The sequence below is a fragment of the Equus caballus genome, chromosome 15 (genome assembly GCF_041296265.1).
Source record: "Equus caballus isolate H_3958 breed thoroughbred chromosome 15, TB-T2T, whole genome shotgun sequence".
Lineage (NCBI taxonomy): Eukaryota > Metazoa > Chordata > Mammalia > Perissodactyla > Equidae > Equus > Equus caballus.
In genome coordinates this window covers 43,825,880-43,850,410 of record NC_091698.1, presented here as the reverse complement: position 1 = coordinate 43,850,410, position 24,531 = coordinate 43,825,880, and the positions used below count along the sequence as shown (strand labels likewise).

Genomic DNA, 24,531 nt, shown 5'->3' with positions numbered 1-24,531 from the left:
TGTTTAGTGCATTAAGTCTAATGGGACATTGGAGCATGCACGTGAACAGAGGAAATACGCTCAACATGTGTGTCTGCCATTCCTTGCTGCCCGTTTGTATTGCATTCATGACCCTGCATAAGAACAGAATCCTGGTGGACTCATGATGTGTGGGAGTTCAGTGAGACATAAAATGAGTACCTGGGAAGTGTGTTGTGTCTATGACTGAATAAGGGGGTTTTTATAGCCTCAGAGGCCATACTTTCTGTTCCCATTAGAACTTGCTTCAGATTCAGAAAGGAGACATTTTAAGAATCAAAAACAATCAAGGAAACTTATCATATCCTTTCTCTCTGTATCAGCCAACCACTTACTCTGACATAGGAGGAAAGGGAAAGATTGGGCAACTTGAGCTCTTTTTCCTTCAGTGCTTTCTTACTCATCAGTAAGCCGAAGGCAGAGAGCGTTGGGAGAATTGTGTACACATCAAGAAGTGAAATAAAAACAGGTGGGTTAGTTTTGTTGCGGTAAGAATGAAATACACGTGCGTGTACCAGCTACAAAATACAAATCCTGTGATTTCAGTGATTCTGCATATGAATTAAATGTTCCTGTGTTCGCATTTTAAAACAAGCATTGCATGCTATAAAGATCAACAGTAAAATTCATGCTCATAATTTAAAATTTTAATTTTTCTGCACTCATAATGACATTAAATAGCAAATGAAAAACACCATGACAATGTAAGAGAGAGAACGTAGAAGAAAGGAGAAAGCTTTATAAACTCATGCTCATGGCCCAAAGGCTTGCTCTTGACCCTAGACCTGTCATCATGCTCTGCAAATTTCAATAGTCATTCGGTTGATCCACAGTCCAGAGATACATGTTTTGGAAAAGACAGTGTATCGTCTTAAGATACAAAGTTGTATATGCATGAAATACTTACAAAAATTGATCCTAGCATGTTTATTCCAACACTTCTTATAATAGTAAAAATTTGAAACAATATATATGGAGTATAATAGAATGCAATAGTAACTCTTCCCTGGGTCTCCAGCCTGCTGGCCAGCCCCTCAGATTTCAGACTTGCCGGCCCCCACAATCACATGAGCCAACTCCTTAAAATAAATCTCTCTTTTTATACATACATGTCTTATTGGTTCTGTTTCTCTGGAGAACCCTAATACAAGGTTCTACACTTTTCTTCACTTGTCCTCTTCCATGACCCCATCTAGACTGCATCCTGATCAGAACCTGTACCACCTCTGGAATCTGATACCCATTCAGAACCTCAGGTATCGCTCTCTAACTCTTACACCAGTGTCTGCACACCCGTTTCTTCAGTCTCATTGAGAGCTCTGATTCTGTCTTCCTTCTGTTTTCTCACATTTCCTTGTATCCTTATCTCTGTTTCTAACCCATCCTTGAAATCTTACGGAGTAACATTCTATGCCCTAAAACAATGAAAAGGCATTTCATCAATGTGTGAATGGACCCAGAATTAGAGGTAAAGAGGTAGAGAATAAATTGAGGATTCCCACATGTAAGAGAACTGAGACCCTGGGAAATGTGGCATTATGCTCTCGCCCAAAACACTACAAATACCAAGTTGGTCACACATCTGCTGGTAAGGAGAGAAGTTTGTTTCACTGTCTGTACTACTAAAGACCAAGGGGAAGGCTCGCTCTCAGCTGCTCCAGAAAAACTTTATGAAGTGTGGTCCACAACGTATGGGAGAATGAAAAATGTCAAGCACATTAGAAATGAAAGCTTCTTTGTCCACACTCCCTCGCTGAGGGATCTCATCCTTTTCCATGGCTTTAAATACAAACTTATGCTGAGAACTCCCACATTTTCTCTCCAGCCGGATCTCTGATATGAACAAAAACTCATAGAGCCAGCTGTCTACGTGTCATCTCCACTTAGATTATCACAAGCATTTCAACTTAGCATGTCCAAAATGGAACCCTGGATCTACCTACTAAATCCATTCTTCCCTGGACTCCCCTGTCTCAGTAAACGGTACCACCCACTTGCTCAAGCCAGAAACCTGGAGTCATTCTTCACCTCTCACATCCATTCCAGCAGCAAGTGCTGTCAGTTCTGTCTGTAAACATGCCCTGCCTCCATCAGCTTTTCTGACTCTTTGCAGCCATCATCCTTTGCCAAGCCACCTTCATCTTTTGTCTGGTTGACTCAGTGGCCTCCTAACTGGTAACTTACTTCCTCTTCTGCTCTCTTCTAATCCATGCGCCAGACGGTAGCCAGAACGGCTTAAAAATATTTACACATTGAGCCATGTCACTCACCCTCTTACTACACTTTAGAATGTAGAATAAAAATCCCCCCTTCCTCTCCCAGCTTTCCAGATTCTCCATGAATCTGAGCCTCATCGCATGGCCCCCTTCTTGTACGCTGCTCCTGCTCTGTACTTCTCACAGTGGCTTGTCCTTGCCAAAATGTTTTCTACTCTGGTGACTTTGAGCATGCTGTTCCCTCTCCTAGAAGGTGTTTTGGCTCCACTCTGCCTGGCTGGCACCTGGGGATGCCATGCGCATTGTGTTTTCCATGTGCAACGGCCCCTGGAGCTGTGCATTGAGGCAGCCTTCTTTCCTAAACAGTCTAGAGTAGGCAGCCGGCTTCTCACTCTCAGAGCACCACATTTCTTCTCTTATAGCATGTATCCTAATTTGTATTACATATTTATTTGGGATTTTACTTTTTAACTGTCTCCTCCCTAGACTGTAAGCTCCACAAAGGTAGAGGTCATATTTGTCACATTCACCATTGTCTCTCTGGGCTTGATGCAGTGCTGGGCATAATAGGTACTCAATAAACTCCTGTGGGATGAATGGAGCCTACAGGGCAAGGGGAACGGGGTCTTACAGGGCTGGGTAAGGCTGAATTAAGCAGCCGCACGGCACCAATACTGAGAGAACTGGAAGCTTGAGGGCATGACATGCTGAGTGCGTCTCTGAGAGTCCCATCTGTCAAAGCTCTTAGAAGTGTGTACTGATGGTTCTGTAAGTGGGGATGAATATTAACACACCATCATTACCTCGAATGTGAACTCAACCTGCGCGGTACTAGGTGAAGGCCTGATCTCTTGATAGGTTCATCCAACATGCAAATGAAGAGAGATCTGCATTCTCTGCTTCAGCCACGCCCAAGCTCTGCCTTTCCCCTCCTCCTACACCCCCACCCCACACCCTGATATTCTTTGCCGTTTCAAGCAGCTGTGTTCTGCCTCAGCCATTTAATTATTTTTTTGGTGCTCCCCCTCCAGGCCCCGAAGGCTGCCCTTTCTTTTTGGCACCTTCATTCCAGAGGGGTCTCAGGCATTCTGGCTCTTGACTTAGGGCATGATGGCTGACTCAACAATCCCTAGGCTCATGTCTTTCCAAACTGTCTTGGCCAGAGAGCCCCTATCACCTGTCTGCCCCCGCCAACCAGCACTGGCTCTCACCGATCAGCATGTCGTCTTTGCGACCTGATGCCCACTCTCTAGGCTACCTGTCACTCTCTCTCAAGAAGGAAGGAGAGCCATTTTTCATGCACTTGTGGTTTGAGAAAGTAGGTATTACTTCATCATTAAATGCTTAGAAAAACCAAACCCCAGAATAAAAACGGAACTTCTCTTTATAGTCTCTTTCTACTTCCTTTTTAAACTTCCTTTTTTCATGTGTCTGTATATATAGTCAAAGAAATTAGAACCATAACTCAGTCAACATCAAAGTTTCTGCTGGAAAAACTGGTAGCATTTGATATATTTATTCCTTATTGTTTAAAATTTTGTTGAATTGATAATAATGCACAGGCTATAAAATTCAATGGGCATGAAAAGGTAAACACAAAATGCTAAGTTTCCCTCCGATGTCTACACTTCTCCCACTTCCCCTCTGTGTTTCTTGCGTAGCCTTCTAGAGATCTTTTATGTAATTACAAACGTGCGTATATGTTCATTCTCCTTCCCCTTCCCCTACTCTTGCATTCTTCTTGTTCTTTTTCGGAGTGATGTTCTGCATAAATAATCCATAAATGTGACAACTTTTTATAGCTGTATAGTGTTCCATTAGTTAGACAAATCATACTTTACATTAATAAATTGACGTGTAATTTCACACATATTCAAGTACATTTGTGAATACATTCCTAGAAGTCCAAGGGTAGGTTCATTTTTAATTTGACAGAGATGGTCAAATTGCCCTCTGGAATACTTTTCGAGAGTACCTGTTTCCATACATCTTTTTCTGTACGGTTTCTAAAATCTTTTGATTTTGTCAATCTGTGAGCTGAAAAATGCATTGACATTGCAATTTTAATCTGCACTTTTCTTATTATAAGTTATCTCAAGTGTATTTTCATATCGTTAGAGCATTTATATTTTTTCTTCTATGAACTCTTCATATTCTTGCTTTTATCTTATTGATTTGTAAAAGTTATTTATGTTTTAAGGAAGTTTGTTTATGGTGGGTTTGCCTTGAGGAATTAAAAAACTTGAATGTAGCTAAATTCATCTTTCTTTTGAGGGATCCAGGTTTTGCGTGATGCTTAGAGAAGCTTTAATCAAAGGCTATTACAAAAATACTCCCATGATTTTTTCTAATAATTTAACTTTTTACATATAAATCTTTACTTCATCTGGAATTTATTTTGTTATAAGCAGTAAGATAAGAATCCAAATTAATGTTTCCTCCCAGATGGTCACCCTGATGTTCCAAGATCATTTACTAGTTAATCCATCTTTTCCTCGAGGATTTGAAAAACCAGCTTTAGCATGTACTAAACCCCTTTATGTCTTTGGGTCTGTTTCTGGGCTTTTTACTCTGCCCACTGGTCGAATCATGTCTGGCTGGATGTTTTAAACTCTTTAACTTCTCCTATCATCATGTCAAAGGGGTTACAATAGTATTTCAGGCTAGAGTTAGGTGTGCTCTTGGTATCTGGCAAAGGTAACTGGGCCACATGGAGACTGAACCCTCAATCGTGGCCTGAATGACTCTTCATTCAGCCCTTTGCCAATTACGACAAAACAGGTTCTGACTTAAGGAGCAATGGGCTGGAGAAGTCTAGATGCCACATCCTGCTCTCAGTTAAGCCTCACAACCACCCTATGAAGTAGTGTGTTGCTTGGGTTACCTTGGTTGCAAGAAACAGAGACTCACTGGGGCTGGTTCACATAATAAGGGGTGCACTGTTTTCCTATATAAGTAAGGGGGACATGGATCTCCGCCACATCATCAGGAGAAACAACACAACGAGACCTCATAGGAAAATCTCTTACATGTTTTTCTCTTTAAATTATGCATCATTTATGTAATTTAAAAACATAAGCATATGAAACTCATTTTACAAGGCTGAATTAATGCATATTTAAGTATCCATATTGAACATTTTAGAGTGCTGGCCTATGACAAAGCTGGAGAGGAAAAGGGCACAGGTATGAGGGTTGAAGGGTTAAATGAAAATGAAAAGGAAAGGAAAAAACTACAAGTAGAGGGACCTTTTACGGGCTGATGAGAGTGTGCTGTGTGTTGAAGAATAGTGAACCACTTACATCTGAGATACTTTAAAAAATTAAAGGTCAAAATATAAGACTCCAGGCAGAAGCCACAGTTCACTGGACTCCTTGTGAGGGGTCTCCTGTTGTTGGGCTGGTTACATGGGGATTGATTAGAGCTCAAAGAGGCAGCAGTGGGCTCTCCTCTTAGGAAGAATAGGAAGCCAAGACAGTTGGGTCTCATGGACACTTAGCCCTTTGTGACTCAAAGTAATGTCCATGGACAGAGGCATGCCCATGACCTGGGAGCTAGTTAGAAATATGGAGTCTCAGGCCCCACTCCAGACCTGCTTAATCAGAGTCTGCCTTTTAAAAAGATCCCCAGGTGATTAGAACACACGTTAAAATTTGAGAATCTCTGCTCTAGGACATAGTTTGGGAAGCGGAAGGTTGCTTAGGATCCAGTGCAGCTCAACCTACTGAGCTATCTCATTGTCCCTCCAGAGTGGTCATCACAGCTTCAACCGCAGAAGAGAAGCAGTTCTGAGTGGTGACAAGGTTTAGAATATAGCCTGAGATAGAGTGGCCAGAGCACAAAGATGGTGGCGGTCTCTGGATTTGGGAAGGTCAGGAAGCTGTGAGGCCAGGGCGTTTGTGGTTGTCCATAGGGTCATTGAAATCTCCCAGGATTCTGCAGAACTTAGAGAAGAGAGAAAAACTATGATCCAGGTGCCCAAGAATGCAGTGAAAAAGGAGAAGTGACTAGGATGTCAGTAAAATGAGGGAAGACCTGTGGTGACCTGACTGGAGGACATCAGTCTTAAAGGAGTGGGACTTTTACTCAAGGATAGAAGTAGCATTGGCACTGGGCATACCTATCTTACCTTCCAACCCTCAGGACTTTGGTGTATGGGAGGAGAAATCTCTAGAAGAGAGCCAGGGTTCAGGTGAGGCCCAGAGATGAAGGACACATTCTGGGGAGAAGCTAAGAATGCAGGCGAATTTCTCTGGGACAAAATTGGGGCTGTATTTTAGGTACACTGTAGATTTGGGGATGTGAAAAGAGGAGCAGGACATTAGACAGAAGAGAGCAAACCTGCAGCAATTCAGGGAAGGGACAGAGGAGGATACAAATGACAGGAGGGGAGCTGACATTTTGGGAATTCTATTAGTCAGGATAAAATAGGCTATGCTGTTGTAACAGATGATCCCAAATCTTAGCGGCTTAGAACTACAAATGTTATTTCTTGCTTATACTACTTGTCCATTACAGTTTGATGGGGCCTCTGCTCTATGTCACCCTCACGTAGGGATCCAGGTTGATGGAGGTTCTGTCGCTGTGCTTCCATGACAGCTAAACTTCAATTTTTTGTGTGCATTTGCTGGAGCTTTCCTTGGCCAAAGCAAGTCACATGACCACACCTAAATTTAAAGAGGCAGGGTTATGCAACCCTACCTTGAATTTAGAGGGAGAAAAAAATATTTGGCCGCTAGAAATATTTGGTGACTAGAACAAACGATTACGACAGGTAATGACTGTAACTTATAGGGATGTGAGTCATAGGGTGAATTAACCCAACTTTAAGTTTTAGAACAGAACTCTGGGACAGAGTCATGTCAGCCTGGAAACCAGCTGTTATCCACTAGGGAGTGGCTGAGTCCTGATGACACCAGGAGTCTGTGCCTGTTCTGTAGGCATGAGTTAATTCTCAAAATATTTCCAGAGGCTTAGTCATCAGAAATCTACACAGACATACACAATTTCTAGGATAGCATGTCAACCCTGCTGTTTGCCCTAAAAAGTTGGTCTTTTTAATTAATGGTTTTGTTTTCAGGCCAAAGAGGTAGTGGATAAATAACTGTCTCAGCGAAAAAATAGAACAGGGATATATTGTTCTTCTGGATGTTTTAGTTGATACTTTAATCTTCACTCCCTGAACTCCCGTATCTCCTTAAGATACCCACCAATGTTGCAAGTGGGAGCAGCCAACCTCACATTTTCCCTGTTGGCTAAAATCCTACCAATAGTGATATTACACTTTCCTCCCTGATAAGTTAGAGAAGCAAATTTGTAACGTTCTCAGATACGCCAATGAGCAAGTGTCCTGTGGCCATTTTGAGCACCAGCCTTCTAGTTCTGCAGAAATAGAAATATTAAATCAAGAATGTTAGAGGAGTAGGGGTTGGGCAAAATGGGTGAAGGGAGTCAAAAGGTGCAAGCTTCCAGTTATAAAATAAATAAGTCATGGGGATGTAATGCACAGCATAGTGACTTTAGTTAACAATGCCATGTTGCATATTTGAAAGTTGCTGAGAGAGTAGATATTAAAAGTTCTCATCACAAGGAAAAAAAAATTGTGTGGTGATGGATGTTGACTTTTTGTGGTGATCATTTCACGATAGATACAAATACTGAATCACTACGTTGTACACCTGAAACTAATCTAAAGTTGTATGTCAATTATATCTTAATTTAAAAATTAAAATAAAGATTAAAAAAAGAATGTTAGCCTCACTGGGTTCCAGGACAACAGATGCATATAATCTATTATGATTAGACCACCAATGTCTCAATTCCCCATCTGGATTACTCTGCAGGAAGCCAATGCTGCACTCCAACACCTATGAAGCAGTGATGTAGGGGATGTTGTTGGCTGCCTACCACATCCCTTCTTCTCCTGGAAAAAAACCATGCTATTGTTTGGGATCCACCAAACGACGACGGGAAGATGATGCTGTCCTCAGCTCTACGGGTGGGCTCTGGTTAGTCTAACCCGGCTGTCTCAGTCTTGGCACTATTGACATTTGGGGCTGGATAATTCTTTGTTGGAGCCAGCTCTGGTGGTCCAGTGGTTAAGATTTGGCCCTCTAACTACCATGACCGGGTTCACTTCCAGGCAGGGAACCACACCACCCATCTATTGGTTGTCATACTGTGGTGGCTGCCTGCTGCTGTGATGCTGAAAGCTCTGCCACTGGTATTTCAAATCCCAGCAGGGTCACCCATGGTGGACAGGTTTCAGTGGAGCTTCCAGACTAAGGCAGACTAGGAAGAAGGATGTGGCCACCACCCACTTCCAAAAATATTGGCCATGAAAACCCTATGACTAGCAGTGGAGCATTGTCTGATATAGCGCCGGAAGGCGAGAGGATGGCGCAAAAAGACCGGCTGGGTTCTGCTCTGCTGTTCAGAGAGTCGCGAGGAGTCGCAATCGACTCGACAGCACTAACAACAAGATTTTTTCTTGTGGGGGCTGTCGTGTGTATTATGGGATGTTGAGCAGCATCTCTGCTGGTAGCACTCCCAACCCCAGTTGAAGCAACCAGAAATATCTCCAGATACTGTCAACCGTCTCCTGGGAGGCAAAATCACCCATGGCTGAGGAGCGCTGGTTTAAGCCAACAATGCTAATCCTATTCCTCTTTCTAGATAACCTGTTTAAGAATGGGTATGTGACAATTTGGCTAATGAGATTAAGGGGAAAGCAGACTGCTGGGGAGTTTCAGGAGACACAAGAGAAGACAGTATCTTTCCCTTTCTCTGGATCTTGCAGTGGATGAAACCTGGACACACTGCGGCCATCCCACTACCAGCATGAAGATGAAGTCGACTCAGAGAGCAAGGCAGAGTCAAGAGATTCTCAGAGGAGTTGGGCCAGAGCCCTGGCTCACCCAGCCTGGAGCCCGGCCCATGGCTGGCCAGTTTGTTATTTGAAACAACAAATACCTTCATTGTTGGAGCCTGAAGGTTCTGTTCTTTGCACCTGACACCATCCAAACTGAAGTCACTGGGAGAGAGTGGCACAGAGAGAGGCGAGGCCCTCACTCATTCCTGCTGGGACAAGCACCCTCTTAATTAAAAGTAATACATTTCCCATCATTGAAGCAACAGGAGGTTAGGAAGTTTACCTGGGTTTTTGGCAAATTCATAAGGAGAAAACTGAGCTCCTGCTGTCTAGAGGGAGGGATGAGGCAGCTACAAAGATAAGGGCCAGATGCTGCTGGGCGGGGAACAGATACAAAGATCAGGGACCTGGGGCTAGCGGGTGGAAGAGTCAGATTTAGATGCTAAGGCTGACCCAGGATCAGCCGATCCCCCAGCACTGAAGCCAGAACACCCCAAGTCACGCTACAACCGTGGTGTTTATCACTGGCTGCACATTGGGATCAGCTGGGAGCTTTAAAAACTACTGATGCCTGGGTCCCACCCCCAGACATTCTGCTACAATGGACTGTGGTATGGCCTTGGCATTTTTTTTTTAACTTAAAAATTTTAATTTCTGGTAGATTCAGGTGTCTAATCCCATGTCCTTTTCACTGTATTGTGTGCCTTTACACCAGTAGATTCTTATCTTAATTTAATTCCATTGTTTTTTTGTGACTCGATAATACTTGCACCTGGTACAAAAGACTGTGCGATGAAGTCTCTCTCCCACGCCTGCCTCCCCGTCACGCAGCTCCTCTGCCTAGAGGAGAGCTCACGACTATACACGGGGATACCTCTATTTTCAGCTCCCTTTTCTACACTAATGACTTTGTATGTACAGTGATCTATATCTTATGTTTTTGACTTAAGCAGATCATTTCATATTAATACTTAGCTTTTTTTTTTCCTATATGGCAGCTAAGTTATTGCATTGTATAGATGTGCTTTCCTCTACTTACCCAGTCCCCAGCTCACAGGATTTAGGTTGGTCCCAGCCCTGATATGACAAGCAAGGCCCAGTGAATAACCTTACATAGCTTGTATGGGTTCACCCATAAGAGAAATGGGATCTCAGGGTCTATGGGCAGGTGTACTTGTAATTGATGGAGAGTGTCAAGGTGACCTCATGGAGGCTGTGTTCTCCTATCAACAAGGTGCTGGGAGAAAGCACCTCTTTCCCCAGGGTAAGATGTGTTATCATTATTTGATTTTTGCCAAGCTGATGGGTGAAAAATCGTTTATTGGTATATTTTAAATTTGCATTTTCGCTGAGTGATGCTAATCATCTCTTTATATATCAAATAGCCATTTGTTCCTTTGCCGTGAATTCTCTGTCTGTATCCTTTACCCAAGGGTTCTTTGACTTCTTTCTCTTATTAATTTGAAGAAGCTCTTTATATAGTAGGAATATGAGCCTTTTGTATTCAATGTATATTTTTGTCTAGGTCATCTTCTGACTTTGCTTAATAGAGGCTCTTTTATGGATCTTTTCTTTTATGACAGGTTTTTAGTCTTAGAAAGGGCTTCACCATTCTGACATTAAAAAAGCAAATGAACAAGCTTCTTCCCATGGTTTGCAGAATTTTGGGGGATAGCCTTGTTTACTTTTCCATATGAGCATTAGAATCAACCCAGTTTTTTTTTTTTTTTTTTTAAATCCATTATTTTTAGATGGTTTCATTTACAGTGTACAGGTTTACCTAAGAGGAAATGCAACCTGGTGAAGCATACTGTTAAGCTTCCCTACTTCTTCTAGTTGTCGAATATCTGAGTTTCTTGTATGTTGAAGTTCCTAGATATTTTGTCTTTTTTTTTTTTTTTTTTTGAGGAAGTTTAGCCCTGAGTTAACTGCTGCCAATTCTCCTCTTTTTGCTGAGGAAGATTGGCCCTGAGCTAACATCCATGCCCATCTTCCTCTACTTTCTAAGTGGGACGCCTGCCACAGCATGGCTTGACAAGCGGCGCCATGTCTGCACCCGGGATCCAAACTGGGGAACCGCGGGCCGTGGAGAAGCAGAACGTGCGAATTTAACCGCTGTGCCACAGGGCTGGCCCCCTATTTTGTCGTTTTGTTCACTATTACAGTGGAAGAAAAGATGACATTAACATCTGTTGATTGTTTATACGGCATCAGGATTTAAAAAATCTCTCCATGTGATTCTGCTAGAGTGGATACGTAAGGGCAGGAAGGGGCTCTGCGGGGAGGGCCATCAGTTGTAATCCAGGAAGGCGTATTTTGTCACTGACATTGTTTAGAATTGCCAACCCATGGATGATAAGAAAACCAGATTGACTAAAGGTTTTATTATTGTTTATAAATTCTTTACTTCAAGGCACCCCTCATTGCCCGTACCCAGGGCCATCTGCCCCACCGCTTGGTATACCCCTCTTCCAGAGATGCCAGTGGTGAGAGCCACTGTCTTAAGAGTCTTCCCAGTTCCCACCCCTCACATTTAGTCATTTATCACGTCCTGTTTGGGCTACCCCTTACTTTTCCCACTTCTTTCACTTCTCAGCCCTTCTGCCATAAGACTAGTAAAGTAGAGGCCTTCAGCATCTTTCCCCAGGACTCTGTTCTCTCTCCCCACCAGTCTCGTCTCCACATTGCTTCCAGCCCAGGCGTGTGCCTTTGAGTTCTGATAGGATTCTATTACTTCCCTTTTGGCTGAGCCCTCTGTCTACCTGCCCAGCCTCCCTCCTGCCATTCCCCACTGAAATCTGCTCTCTAGACCAGAGCACTGCATGCCATTTGGAACAAACCAATCTCTCCCATGTCCCTGAGTCTCTGCATTCGCTGTTTCTGACATTGGGAATTTTCTTTGATCACTGAGTTCTTATTGCATAGAAGACTTGTATTTAGGATCTACTCTGTACCAGGCTCTGAACTAAAGGCTTTGCATATTCTATCTCATGATCTCCACTTTGCAGGTGAGGAAACTGGGGCTCAGAAAGGCCCAAGCCCACACAGTGTTCCCCTGCTAGCCTCAGCATGCTTTTCTCAGGCAAACTCTTTGGGGGATATATGGCCCTATGGCCATCAGAATGAGATGATCAGCCACGATAGCCATCACATTCGGGATGGTATTGGAGGGGGTCCTCCTGGCAATGTTTCACAGTGGTCTTTTCCTCACTGACTGACACTGAATACATCTGTGAGCAAGCACCGGGTTACAGAATGTGTGTGGAGAGCATGAATCCCCCAGCCCATGTCAATTCATTTACAGTTAGTTTTCCTGGTGTCATTTGGCCTACTGACTACTTTCTCCAGAGTTTAACTCCCATTGAGTACAGATATCCTATCTTTTAGTCTTTTTGATATATTTTGGATTTTTAGGAAGCCAGTGTGTCTAAGGGCACTTTAAACTTTGCAGTGTAGCACACTCAGTGACTGTTGGGGTGGTGGATGTTTGTCAAGCTTGGGGTCTGCCCAGTCCCTTTGAACACCTTTTTTATATTTTAGGACTTCTTCAAATTGTGACTCCTGATTCCCTGGGCCTTCTTTCCCAGCTTCCCTTGCAGCTGGGGCATGGGCGTGTGAGCCAGGCTCTGGCAACCAGCTGCAAGATGTCAGTTTGGAAGCAAATACCATAAAGAAGGAGGAACTGTGCAGAATTCCTTCTAGCAAGGATGCTGAGAGACAGACATCCAACTGTCAAAGGCAGCTGTGGTACATCTGGCTATAGAATACTGTGCCCAGCATTAGGAGTATGGGCCGAGATGCCTGAGCCCAGGGGCTGTAGCAAGAGCATTTCCTCTGGTGGAGTTTGATGATGTAACTTGAGCATCGCTCTTAAATGGCTAGCCTCCAAGCCTGATTCTCTGGCTTTCCTGAAGATCTTGAAAGGGATTAAATATTCTTCAATAAACTTCTTTTTTGCTTAAACTAGTTTGAATGGGCTCTTTTTGCAGATCTGACAGACAAAATGAGGTTGCTGTGGGGGCCGGCCCGGTGCCGCAGTGGTTAAGTGTGCACATCCTGCTTTGGTGGCCCGGGGTTCGCTGGTTTGGATCCTGGGGGCAGACATGGCACCGCTTGGCACACCATGCTGTGGTAGGCGTCCCACATATAAAGTAGAGGAAGATGGGCATGGATGTTAGCTCAGGGCCAGTCTTCCTCAGCAAAAAGTGGAGGATTGGCAGCAGTTAGCTCACGACTAATCTTCCTCAAAAAAAAAAAAAAAAAAAAAGAAGAAAAAATGAGGTTGCTGTGTATCCTGTGGCTTCCATTTTTCTATTTTAATTGCTTTTCAATGCCTTTCTTTTTCAATCCCCCAAATTCATACATTGTAATTGAACTACGAAACACAAGAGATTGTGGTGACCATTAGGGCCCAATATACAAGACAACACAATGCAAGGAGTCCTAAGTATTTATAGTCAGGGCAGTCCCACCCTCAGTTTTAACATTCTCTACATAATCCTATCACTTATAATAGCTGCAAGCTTGATCAGTCCTAATTAGAAAAAGGAATATTTGCCTTTTTTGAATATCTATCACCTAATTCGAAAAAGGAATATTTGCCACCCGTGGCTGACTCTGGCCTATGTCTCTTCCTCCTCCCAAACTCCATCACATATAAAGACACACACATGTTTGGCTCTCAATGACAGACTTTTCCATTCTGTAATAATTGTTTTACGTGTTGGTTTTATATCTCTGATTAAACAGTTAATCCTTCAGAGGTAAGAACCACATCCTGTGTTTCTTTTGTATTTCTCACAGCACTGAGCAGACTGTCCTGAACGTTGTAAGGATTTGTTTAATAAGTATTTGCTGATTGATTTCTCTCTTGGGGCTGTGGAGCGTAAAAACCATTCTTCAACATTTGCGTGTGTGTGTGTGTGTGTGTGAGAGAGAGAGAGAGAGATCTGAGAATCAATGAATAATAAATTCCAAGCATGGAGTTTGGAACTAGAAAAGGTGAAGATGCAAGTCTCAGCCTTGTGTGAGTAACCCACCCTTAGTTTGTCATGTATAAATTGCGGCTTATAACAATACCTACGTCCTGAGACTGGGAGCTTTGTAAGAGATAACATGGACTTAAAATACCTTGTGATTGTTATCTGGTCCACATGAAATGGGACCAGCGAGGGAAGAGGAAAAGAGGCTCTAAAATTGGTGTGTGGACAAGAGATCATAGCTGATACAACCCACTGGGTTTGGACCCACCTGTCTGGGGCCAACAGGTTTGTGGCACTGGACTGTCGGATTTCCAAGTATTTCCAGGCAGCAGGCATCGTCCTCTTCATCCCACACTCCGAGCCAAAGTCATCAGTTCTACCTCAGACTTGAAAACATCTGAACCCACCTGGTCCAGCTTTGGCTTCTTTCTGCCTCTGGTCTCTGACCTCCTCCTCCCCAACTACATGCAGGGCAGTTATTGCCCCCAAAATTTGATCATATTACTTCTCTAAGAAACTCTGTTGGATATCTAAACCTATATATCTATGGCATTCTATGTCTAAAGTGGGAAGCCCAATTATGAGGAGGTGCAATCAGGTGAGAGATGTTGGGTGTGTGAACTTGGATAGATGGAGAGGTGGGAAAAGACTTGAGAAATAATATATAAAACTATAAAGTCTCTCTCTCTCTCTCTGTATGTGTGCGTGCATATTGTTACACAATATGTGAACAATGTTTATCTCTAAGATTTCTTCTATCATTTATCCAACATATATTTATTGCATGCCTACCACATGCCAGGCACCATTCCAGGCCCCGTGGATGTGAGGGAACAACAGACCCTGCCCACTTGTTGCTCACATTCTAGTGAGGAGAGAAAGAATATACAGAAAAAGATCAATAGGAAATCACTCAGGGCACGTGATAGTGACTTGAGGAACTGCCTGAGGTCAACTGGTCAGGGGAGAGTCCTCTGAGGAGGTGATGTTCAAGCTGAATCTCAATGAGGAGGAAGAGTCAGCTGGAGACAGATATGGAGAGTATAGGAGAAGAAAAAGCAAGAGTAAAGACCTTTGGGTGGGAAAGAGTTTGGTGTTTTTGAGGAAAACATGCCAGTGTGAGTGCCAAGCACTGGACTGGGGAGAGTAGTATGGGATGGGGTGGAGAGGGAGGCAGGGGCCATATCATATAAAGACTGAGAGGTCATTGTCAAGAGTTTGAATTTTTATTCTAAGATTGGAAGCCACTAAATGCCTTTGAGCAGGGGAGAGACACAGCTTATATTTTAAACAGGTCACTTTGGCCCCTGAGGGAAGAAGAGACTATAGGGGTCAGAGTAGGCGTAGGCATGCATGGAAGCAGGGGGCAAGGGAGGACGATGTGGTATTGGCTTTGGCCAAGATGTTGATGGCTTGGCTAGCAGGTGTCCAAGGACACAGAGAGAAGTGGCCAATTACAGGATCTATTTTTATGGGTCAAATTGCTTACTGATGGATTGACTGGATATGTGGGTGAGTGGCAGGAAGGAATGAAGGATGACTTAGGGTGGATGGTGACGCCATTTGCTGAGACAACTGGGAAAGGAATAGATTTGGGAAGAAAAGTTGAGTTCAGCTTTGGACATGTTAAGTGTGAGACGCTAGTCACTTCATGGAGATGACAAACGGTAGCTGGAGAAATAAGTCTGGAGTTCTGGGAGAGGTCCTCGCCGCCGGTTTACGTTTGTGAGTCATCACCGTGTGGCTGATATAACAGTCGTGGGGCTGGGAGGGATCACCCAGGGAGACAGCATAACCAGATTCGAGAAGAGGGTGGAGGACAGCCTTGGAATACCCCAGCATTTACCAGTAGAGAAAACAGGGCTGAGGAACCTGGAAAGGGAGGTTGGAGGGAAACCAGGAGGGTGGAGGTTGTCCAGATGGGGGATACTGTCTACTGTTCATCCCTCAGAAGTGGAGGAAGACAAGGGGAGAAAAGAGGTGAGAACACAGGACTTGGCATCATTCACCAACATTTCATTGTGGTGACTATGAAAACAGCAGTTTGGGACCCAAGTCTGACTGGAGTACAGGGGAGGAGAGGTGAGAAAGTGTAGTTGAGAAGGGTACACAGCTTTCAAGAAGTTTTGCTGAGAGGCTGGATCATGTACTTTTTTTGTTTTTTGTTTGTATATTCTTATTTTCCAACAATGAACATTTATTACTTGTGTAACAATAATAATAATAAATACGTTGCAGATGTACCCATGTCCAGGATCATTCGGTTACACACACCATCTACCCAGTTTCACACACGTATCCGTCCCACAGCTGCAGACAAAGCTTCTTTCCTGCCTCTACTTCCCCGGTTCTTAGAGCGGCAGGATACTATAACAGGGAAAAGAATAGGGCCTCAAAGTCTAGACGAACGTGGGTTCCTACCTCCATCTGCCACTTAGCAGCTGTGTGACCTCGGGTAAATCTCTTAACTGCCCTGGGCCTCAGCTTTCTCATCTGTAAAACGAGGTTAATAAAACCCAGATCGTATCAGTTTTGCGATGCCCGGCATAAAGCAGCAGCTGCGGCCGCTCTCTTTCCAACAGCGTTGCGCAGATGCCTTGAGACAAAACAGGTGAGAACTAAGGTGCTTTAGAAATGTGACCTGGCCGTGGGGGCCCCTCACATGACCCCGAGATGTCAGATGGCGTCTCTCTCCCCGCACAGGGCGTGTGCTGGTCCCATGACCCGTCTTTCCAGTCGCCCTACACTCCAGGTCTGTGATCATGCGCCCCCCACCCATAGCTTAGCCTGACGCGGCGCTGGCTCATGCGCCTTTCCGCCCCAGCTTCTCACCACGGACCACACGTCCCATCCTTGCCGCCCCGCCCCGCCTCCAGCCCCGGGCGCTACCCTCCTGCTCGCCGGCTCCGGTGTCAGATCGGCCGCGCCCGCGGGCCGTGCTCCCTGATTGGCTGCTCCGCGGCGGCGGGCGGCCCGTGGGCGCACACACCCTCCCCGAGCAGCCAATGGGCGTGTGCGCGTCACTGACCGGCGGCCCGCGAGCCGGCAGCTCTTCAATAAGCCACATTGTTGCATGAAACTCCAGCGCAGGAGTCCCCGGCCGCCGCTAGCAACGCGGTGTCACCCGACTGAGAAGATCCGTGGGCGAGAACAGCGCGCGTGTGAGCCAGAGAGGTCCGATCGCCCTAGTGCCGCCAGGCTGCAGTTTTTCCCAACTAAAGCCTTAGTGATCTTGCAGCTAAAGTTAGCGCCCTGACGGTGGGACAACCCGACACGTCGCCGGGAGTGATTCTTGGGCGCTTTCTATACTTGTGACTCCCAAAACCTGTTTCTAGAGACCCGAGACCCTCCAGCCGGGTGCGCCATCGCCGTTAGCCTTTTATTGTGTGTGCCGCCCGGACTCAGCGCACCGGGCCCCGCCGCCAAGCCCGGGTATAAAGCGGTCCTACCGCGCCGCCCTCCCCGTTCCCCGCACGCGCTCCGGCCTCGGTTTCCCATCTCGGCGCTGTCGGGCCGCGGCAGGATGATCGCCTCGCATCTGCTCGCCTACTTTTTCACGGAGCTCAACCATGACCAAGTGCAGAAGGTAAGTAAGCGCGGCCGGGGGCGGCTGGCTCTCCTCTGACAAAGTTGCGTGGTCTCCGGCCCTCTCTCCGGGGTCCCGGCCGGCCAGGACTCACCTGTTTGACCCTGCGGGGACCCGCGCCCACCCCATTCCGGGCCGAGGACACAGAGGAAGTCAGGGCGGCCGGGAAACTCCCGGGCGCGAGGAGCCACGTCCGCTAGGCATCGGCCGGCGTGTGCGCGCGTGCGAGGCTCCGGGGCTCGCGCACCGCGCGGCTCTCTGCCTCCCTGCCCTTCTGCGCGCACTCGCGCTCTTTTTTTCCATGTTTCTGGAGGGGCTGGTCACCCAGCACGTAGTCTTAGGCTGCTGTGCCCACGTGGGAGGAGCCCCCCTTTCGCAGCCGGAGTTCCGGTGAGAGCACGTGGGGAGAGTAGTGGCTTGGGGAGGAGGCTCGGCTGCCGCGTGGGGCTGCCTGGAGCTTCCTGCGCGGAAGGACTGCTTTTTGGGGACTTGCGGTTCCTCTTGACGTTCCTCACGGCCTTGCTGAGGTGGGCTTAGGGAGAAGCCGATCCGGGAAGGAGCTGGGACCCGGGCAGAGGAGCTCCGCCCGCCGCGCCCCCTCCCCGGAACTGAGGCTCCGCTAGGGGCGGACATCCCCCTACGATCTGCCTCCAGATCGTCCGCCTGAGTCCCCCGGGCCCGCCTCCAAGTGGGGGGCGGACTTTGGTTACTTCTCGTGCTTCTCAAAGTTACTCGGAGAGGACCCCCCCTTCTCCACACACATATTTTCCTGTTTTCTTGAGGTTCTTGTTCCTAAAACGAGCTTTTTCCTTTCCTAGGCCCCGACCTGTCTGTGCCCACCTCTCTCTCAGCAGCCCCCAAAGCCCGAGCTGTGCCTCCAGCCAGGTCATTTACATAAGAAAGAGCCTCTGGCCCAGCCGGGAGCCCAGCTCTCGGTGCCTCCGGGTATGGGGTGGGGGTGGGGCTGGGCTGGGCCCGAGGCGCGCTCTCTCTGGGGAGAATTGAGTTTCAGAAATGCTTGGGATTTCAGGATTGGCTCCTGGCCCTGGGCATCAGCTAAGACTTGAGAAGAGAGAATGAGCTGGGGCGGGGGTGGGGGTGTCTAGAGCTGTGAGGCAATGACCGAGCGTTACTCAATTACATACTTGAAATTTCTGTTTCTTAGTGGGACCACATTTTTGGGAAAATGTCTTAGTATTATTGTTCGGTAGGGTGACCTACTTGTACTCCCATTCTGGGGATCCTGAGAGCAAAGGAGAGGATAGTGGGTTACCCTTTTGGTGTTTTCAGAGCTGTGGCAGATGAACCCCCAAATAAAGCATGACATTACCCAGCCTCAGACTGGAGTAGGGAGCAGAGGACGGCTGGTTTAGTTGAGTTTTATTCTGCTTATAAACGGCTGTTACTCTCTAACTCGTTCCTGGGATGTGGCTCTGCTGAGCCCTTTAATTCGGTTTATTTAAGAACGTGTCTGTGAGCCGGCAGGATCTTGGCAACTTCGTTGGGCTTGTCTGCCCAAGAAGTGAGTTAACCCTTGGGGAAGACTCATCTGTGGGCAAATCCTAAAATACAAAGCTGGAGGATCATTAATCCAGGGGAGGTCTTCTCAGTTGGGTGAATATTGCCCCAGGACATTTTAATTCTTTTTACAAATTTATTCTCCCCCATTCCAGAGGAGGGAAGCTATGCCAGAATTGTGGAGTCATCCCACCCTCCCAGTCTGGAATGGGGTAGTCTCTTTGGGCCCAGAGTGGAAAGAATTAGCCAGGCTATCTGGAAATGAGTTCTCATCTCGGTTTTGTGGTGTATTAACCACAGGACCCTGAGGAAGTCACTTTACCCCTCTGGACCACCGATTTCTTCTTGTAAAACGGGGGTGGCATCAGTGGGCTTGTCCACTTTGTGGTGTTGTGATGTGTCCAGCAGTGTGGAAGAGTCTTTCTTGTAGGCTTCTCTTCTCTGCTCTTGCAGCTGCCTTTCAGCCTGTGAAGTGTCTCGGGGACACTTGGATGTATTTCCTCTAAATTACCAATGGGGGCAGAATTGAGTCCAGCCTTTCACTCAGCAGGTGTCAGCTGGGGACTAACCCTCCTGGCTTAGGTGAGCGAGCTGTTTGAGTCCAGCTGCAATTTGATAGGAAGTAGGAAGAGAACCAGAGAGAATATTTTCGAAGCATCTTTCCAAGTTGCTGCCAGAAGGAAGAATTAGGAGAAAAGGATGAAATGAAGCTTGAGTTTAATTTTACAGTCTTTTGAAAAGGCCTTGATTTGGACTCTTCTGAAATCCCCATCATCTCACATATTCTGGATTGTAGTGTGAGGGACAGAAAGCTTAGATTCACCTGCCAGGAACTAGACTCTTTGGGATCGCTTGTCTCCTGATCGACAAGCCCAGGGTTTTGTGCCATTAGGAGGAGAGTAAGCGTTACTTGCTCACTTTTGCTGATTGACATTTTGAAACTCAAGAGCAAACACATGTAGCATCTACTGTGTACCAGGCACTGTTTGAAGTTCTTTACATGTATTAGCTCATCAACATTCACAACAACCCCATGAAGTAGATGCAACTATTTTCAGCATCCCTGTTTACTGGTAAGGAACCGAGGCAGAGTAACCTGTCCACGGTCACTAGCTTTTTTGTAAGAGCTGGGAATTGAAGCCATGCAGTTAGGCTCCAGAGCCCCATGCTCTTGATGACACTTGCTGGCTCTGGGGACATTAGCGGACTCTGTCCTGGCCCGTGTCTGCATTCACTCTTGGATACTGGCAGCACCCTCACTCAGCATGTCCAGAAATGCAGCTAGCTCTCCTCTTGGTTAGATTAATGACACCAGTACCCTCTGGCTCTTCTGGCTGAGAGCCCTGGACTCATTTCACTGACTTTCCTTTGTGATTGCTACACCTTTGTCAACCGGTCTCTGGTTACTTCAGAGGCCTCCTAGGGTTTCTTTGTTTCCAGTCTCATTCTGGATCATTTCAGAAGCCTTTTAAGACTCTGCGTACTCACTCTCAGTCTCATCTCTATCTTCATTCCCCTAAGAGGGGAAGCACCATTCCTCTAACTGTCATGCGTGTTCACACTAGGTGCTTTTGCCCTCTGGTGGCATTTGTCATTCCACTGTACATAGGAACTGGTAGTTTTCAGTTCCAGTTCCTTCCTCAGGGCAGGGAGAATCCTGGCTGTTTACCTTTGTAGCTACAGTTTCTGACCACTGGTGAGGTGCTCAGGGAGTGCAAGAACAGAGGAGACCTTCCTGGGGAAAGAAACTGAGCAAGGGCTGCAGGAAGTAGAGGAGAGTGAGAGGCTATTAGGGACAAATGCTAGTCCCTGGCAGAAGGGATGGGTGGATAGATGGCCCCTTAGAGGGAAAGGCAGTGGGCTATGCCTTCATCAACACCTGAGGTAATCCTAAGAGGAGAGGGCATTTCCTGTCCTCTAGCAACCGAGGCTTTAAGTCCTGTCTGTGGAGAGATAGAGGATTCTTTTTATTAATTGATGTAAACATGGAAGTGAAATGAAGTATACATGCCTTCCTTTGGCCATTGACCAATTTGTGTAACACGCATAGAAGGCTATATATTCGCTCTATTCCTGGAACATAGATAGCTCACTTGGGCTCCTTGCTGTATAGTGAGGGATAGCTTTCACCTCTGGACTTAAGAGAGGAGGAAATATCTTGGAAGCAGAAAGATTCAATAGAGCCCCTGACAGTCAAGATAAACAAGAGTTTGAATGTTGTTTGAGAACCTACTGTGGGTACGAGGCCCTCTGGATACTCTGTGGGATATTGAAACTAAGACACCTTTCACTTGTCTGGTGAGATAAGACTCCAGGAGAAGATACTTCCCAGTCCCTCGGGGCTGTAGCAGTCAAGAGAGGGTGCATTACCATGGAGTGGTGAGTTTGGGACCTCCAGGGAGCCCTGATTGATATGTTTTAAGCACCTACTATGTGCCTTAATCTTCAGATAAGGGATTAATTTACTAGGGGTAAACTACTGATTAAAACTTTAAGATTATTTTTGACTGACATTGACACGAACAATTTGTCTCATTTGTTCAACTTGTAACCTAATACTTAGTATCCTAATACTGTCCCTTCCCAGCTCAGAAGACAAGTGATGGTAGTAGGGATATTTTGTAGCTTTTGATAACCATCCATTCTCGCCAAACTTGTATTTCAGAGAGTGCTAGGAAACTTTCTTCTTTACCCCCAAATGAATTAAAATTTCCTCTGAGGCTCCTCAGACAAAGCCAGCATTTTTTTTTTTTTTATATCATTTTTCAAAGTTGAACATTTCCAGCACCCTGAGGAGTTTGAGGGCAGTTAGGGGCCCTTTTCCAGGGGGAATCAAGACAACACAAACCAAAACAGTTTTCTCGAAAAATCTGGCAGCCAGAGTAAGGAGACAAGGAACCCCAGAAAACTGGCTTCCTTTGTTCAGATACTTCCAGTTGAAAAGGCCACTCTTGATAACAGGTTCTGCATTATCATTGTTGAGTTTTGAAGTCAGCAAGTTTGGTTTGTTTTCCAGCCCTGTTTGTTGTCTGTCTTTCTTTTCCAAAGCAGTGGGGGTGGCGGGTGGAAAATCCAATCCCGGAGTTCACTGGCTGTGTCTGAATCATACACTGTGGATCACAGGCGTGCTTCCTTGTGCTGGAGTGGATGTTTCTGCTTCCTTCTAAAGCAGGTCTCTCAGCCTCAGTGCTGTTGATGTTTTGGGCAGGGTGATCTTTTGTGAGGGCCTATCCCAGCCTATCCTAAAGAGGAAGAATGTTTTTTTTATACTATTCCTTTAGAGCAGTGGTTTTCAACTGTTAGCAGTTTTGCTCCTCAGTGGACTTTGGCCATGTCTGGAGACATTTTCGGTTGTTACAAGGCTGGTGAATGAGGATGTGTTACTGTATCTAGTAAGTAGAGGCGAGGGTTGATGCTAAATGTCCTAACAATGCACAGGACAGCGCCCCCACAACAAAGACTTTTCTGGCCCCAAATATCTATCGGTTGAGAAACTGTGTTAGGAGAACATAGTCCGTCCCCTCTTTCGGTTTTGTAGTGCTTTGCTCATGGTCATACCGGTAGTTAGTGGTAGCTGCGACTAGGACCATGGCTCTCAGCTCTCAGTGTGCCTTTTCATGGGACAGTGATGAAGGGAAGTGGCCTTTTACAAAGGATGAAGTTAGGGTGAGTCTGCAGACCACAGTGGTCGGCAGATGTCTGTGACCCCTAGCTGAAGTTTAGGTTACCCGGGTTACTGTTTTTCTGTCCTCAACCAGGAAAATGTGTGCAATGTAAGAACTCCAGGGAGCCAGTGGGGGAGAAGTTTGCTCAGTTGTCCCTGGGAGAATCTCACCCTGGCTGTTGCTGGGGTTTTCATGGAGGCCAGGCATCCACCAGGCCTCTGAGCAAGGCGAGCACCTGAGCTAGCGGAACATGAGCTCAGGAGCTGTCATAGCTGGGAGCAGAGAAGAGGGGCCGGTGACATCCTCTGACGGGCAGTCCAGCAGTCATGGGGAGAGGCTGCACCGTGAGGTATAGAACCGGGGGCCCTGGGGTTGAATCCTGGCTCACCACCTAACCGATTGTGTGAACTCGCGCCTGTTAATTTAACCTCTCTAGGCCTCAGTTTCTTCCTCTTGTAAAATGAAGAGTGTCTGGATGACACCTTAATAGGGTTGTTGTAAGGATTAAAGAAAGCTAATCTATGTGAAGCTCTTAGAGCTATGAGTGACACATGGTTAATACTTTATGGGTGAAATATTAGTGCATAGAGAAAGACACACTCTGAGATACCCTGCTGTGCTATCCATCTGGGCAGGAGCAGAAGAGGCCCTGCTGGTTTTTTCCCGAGGGCTTGAGGGCGTATGGGTTTTGGCCCATTTATGCTCTCTGTCTGATGTCAGATTAGAGCAGAGGACAGGGAGGGCAGACGGATGGAAACTTCCGACAGACAAGGAATAAGGAAGCGTCCTCGCTGCCCCCTCGACTTCTGAAACCTCCTCTTTCCCGGCACAGGAGACCCAACCTCGAGCTTTTCCTCTATCTTGCTTTCCTTCTGGTCCCCTGGGGAGATAGCATCCCCATTGGGGGTCTCTGAGATGCCCTCGCCGTTGATGCACCTCAGGTTGAAGTGTCCTCCTTGGGAAGTCATGAGAGACACAGCTGCACTGAATAATCACAGCATTGGTTCAGCCGCTTTTCACTGCAGAAACCTCATCCTCTCCCCCTGGTACCTCCCCCAGAAGGCAGAGGGCAGAGGGCAGAGGCTCTGAGGGCAGTTGCTGAGGCCACTGACGCTGGAGTTGGTCTATGAGATGCTTGCTCACTCTTCCTCACATCTGCCCCAGACTCTCGCTTCCCACTGGGGAAGCCGCTTAAGGTGCCTTGTGTTGGCGAGTCACAGGACCAGGTCATGGAGGTTTCGGTCCCACTCAACCTGTGGTGTTTCACTGAAGGGAAGAGTAGTTTGCACATTTTTTTGGCACATAGGGTGGAAGATCCCCGGCCAACTTGCGTCTCAGCAGAGAGCTCTTTGTCTTTCCTATGCAGATCTCGGCTGTCCAGTGTGGCCCCCCCACGTGATGCTGCAGTGCCTGGGGTTCTTGACAAAGCCCCAGGGGACCCTCTGTGTAGAACCCACACTCTACTCCCCCATCCTACAGCCTTTGTCTTTTGCAAACCCAGTCGGGAGTCTTGGCCTTGTTGCCACGGGAACAAGAGCCAGAGAATCTCATTTCCCCTGAAGTGCTGCCCTCTTTTAGGGATGGCCATGCTTTTTGCACTTTCCTTTGTGGATCTCTAAGCATTTCCTTGACATTCCTTCTCTGGAGGTGGCTCCGTCAAAGCTTATCCCAGAGC

At 46.5% G+C, this 24,531-nt stretch overlaps 1 protein-coding gene across 4 annotated transcripts in view; it reads left to right on the top strand.

Moving 5' to 3' along the window:
- The window catches only part of HK2 (hexokinase 2), an 80,777-nt gene that overhangs the window by 5,778 nt on the left and 50,468 nt on the right, over positions 1 to 24,531 (top strand). Inside the window, 1 exon segment of one of the 4 annotated variants that reach the window (NM_001081776.1) lies at positions 17,266 to 17,673. The exons of 1 other annotated variant lie outside the window; for it this stretch is intronic. In NM_001081776.1, coding sequence (NP_001075245.1) covers positions 17,611 to 17,673 — 63 coding nt within the window. In that variant the 5' untranslated portion in view covers positions 17,266 to 17,610. 4 annotated transcript variants of the gene reach the window in all.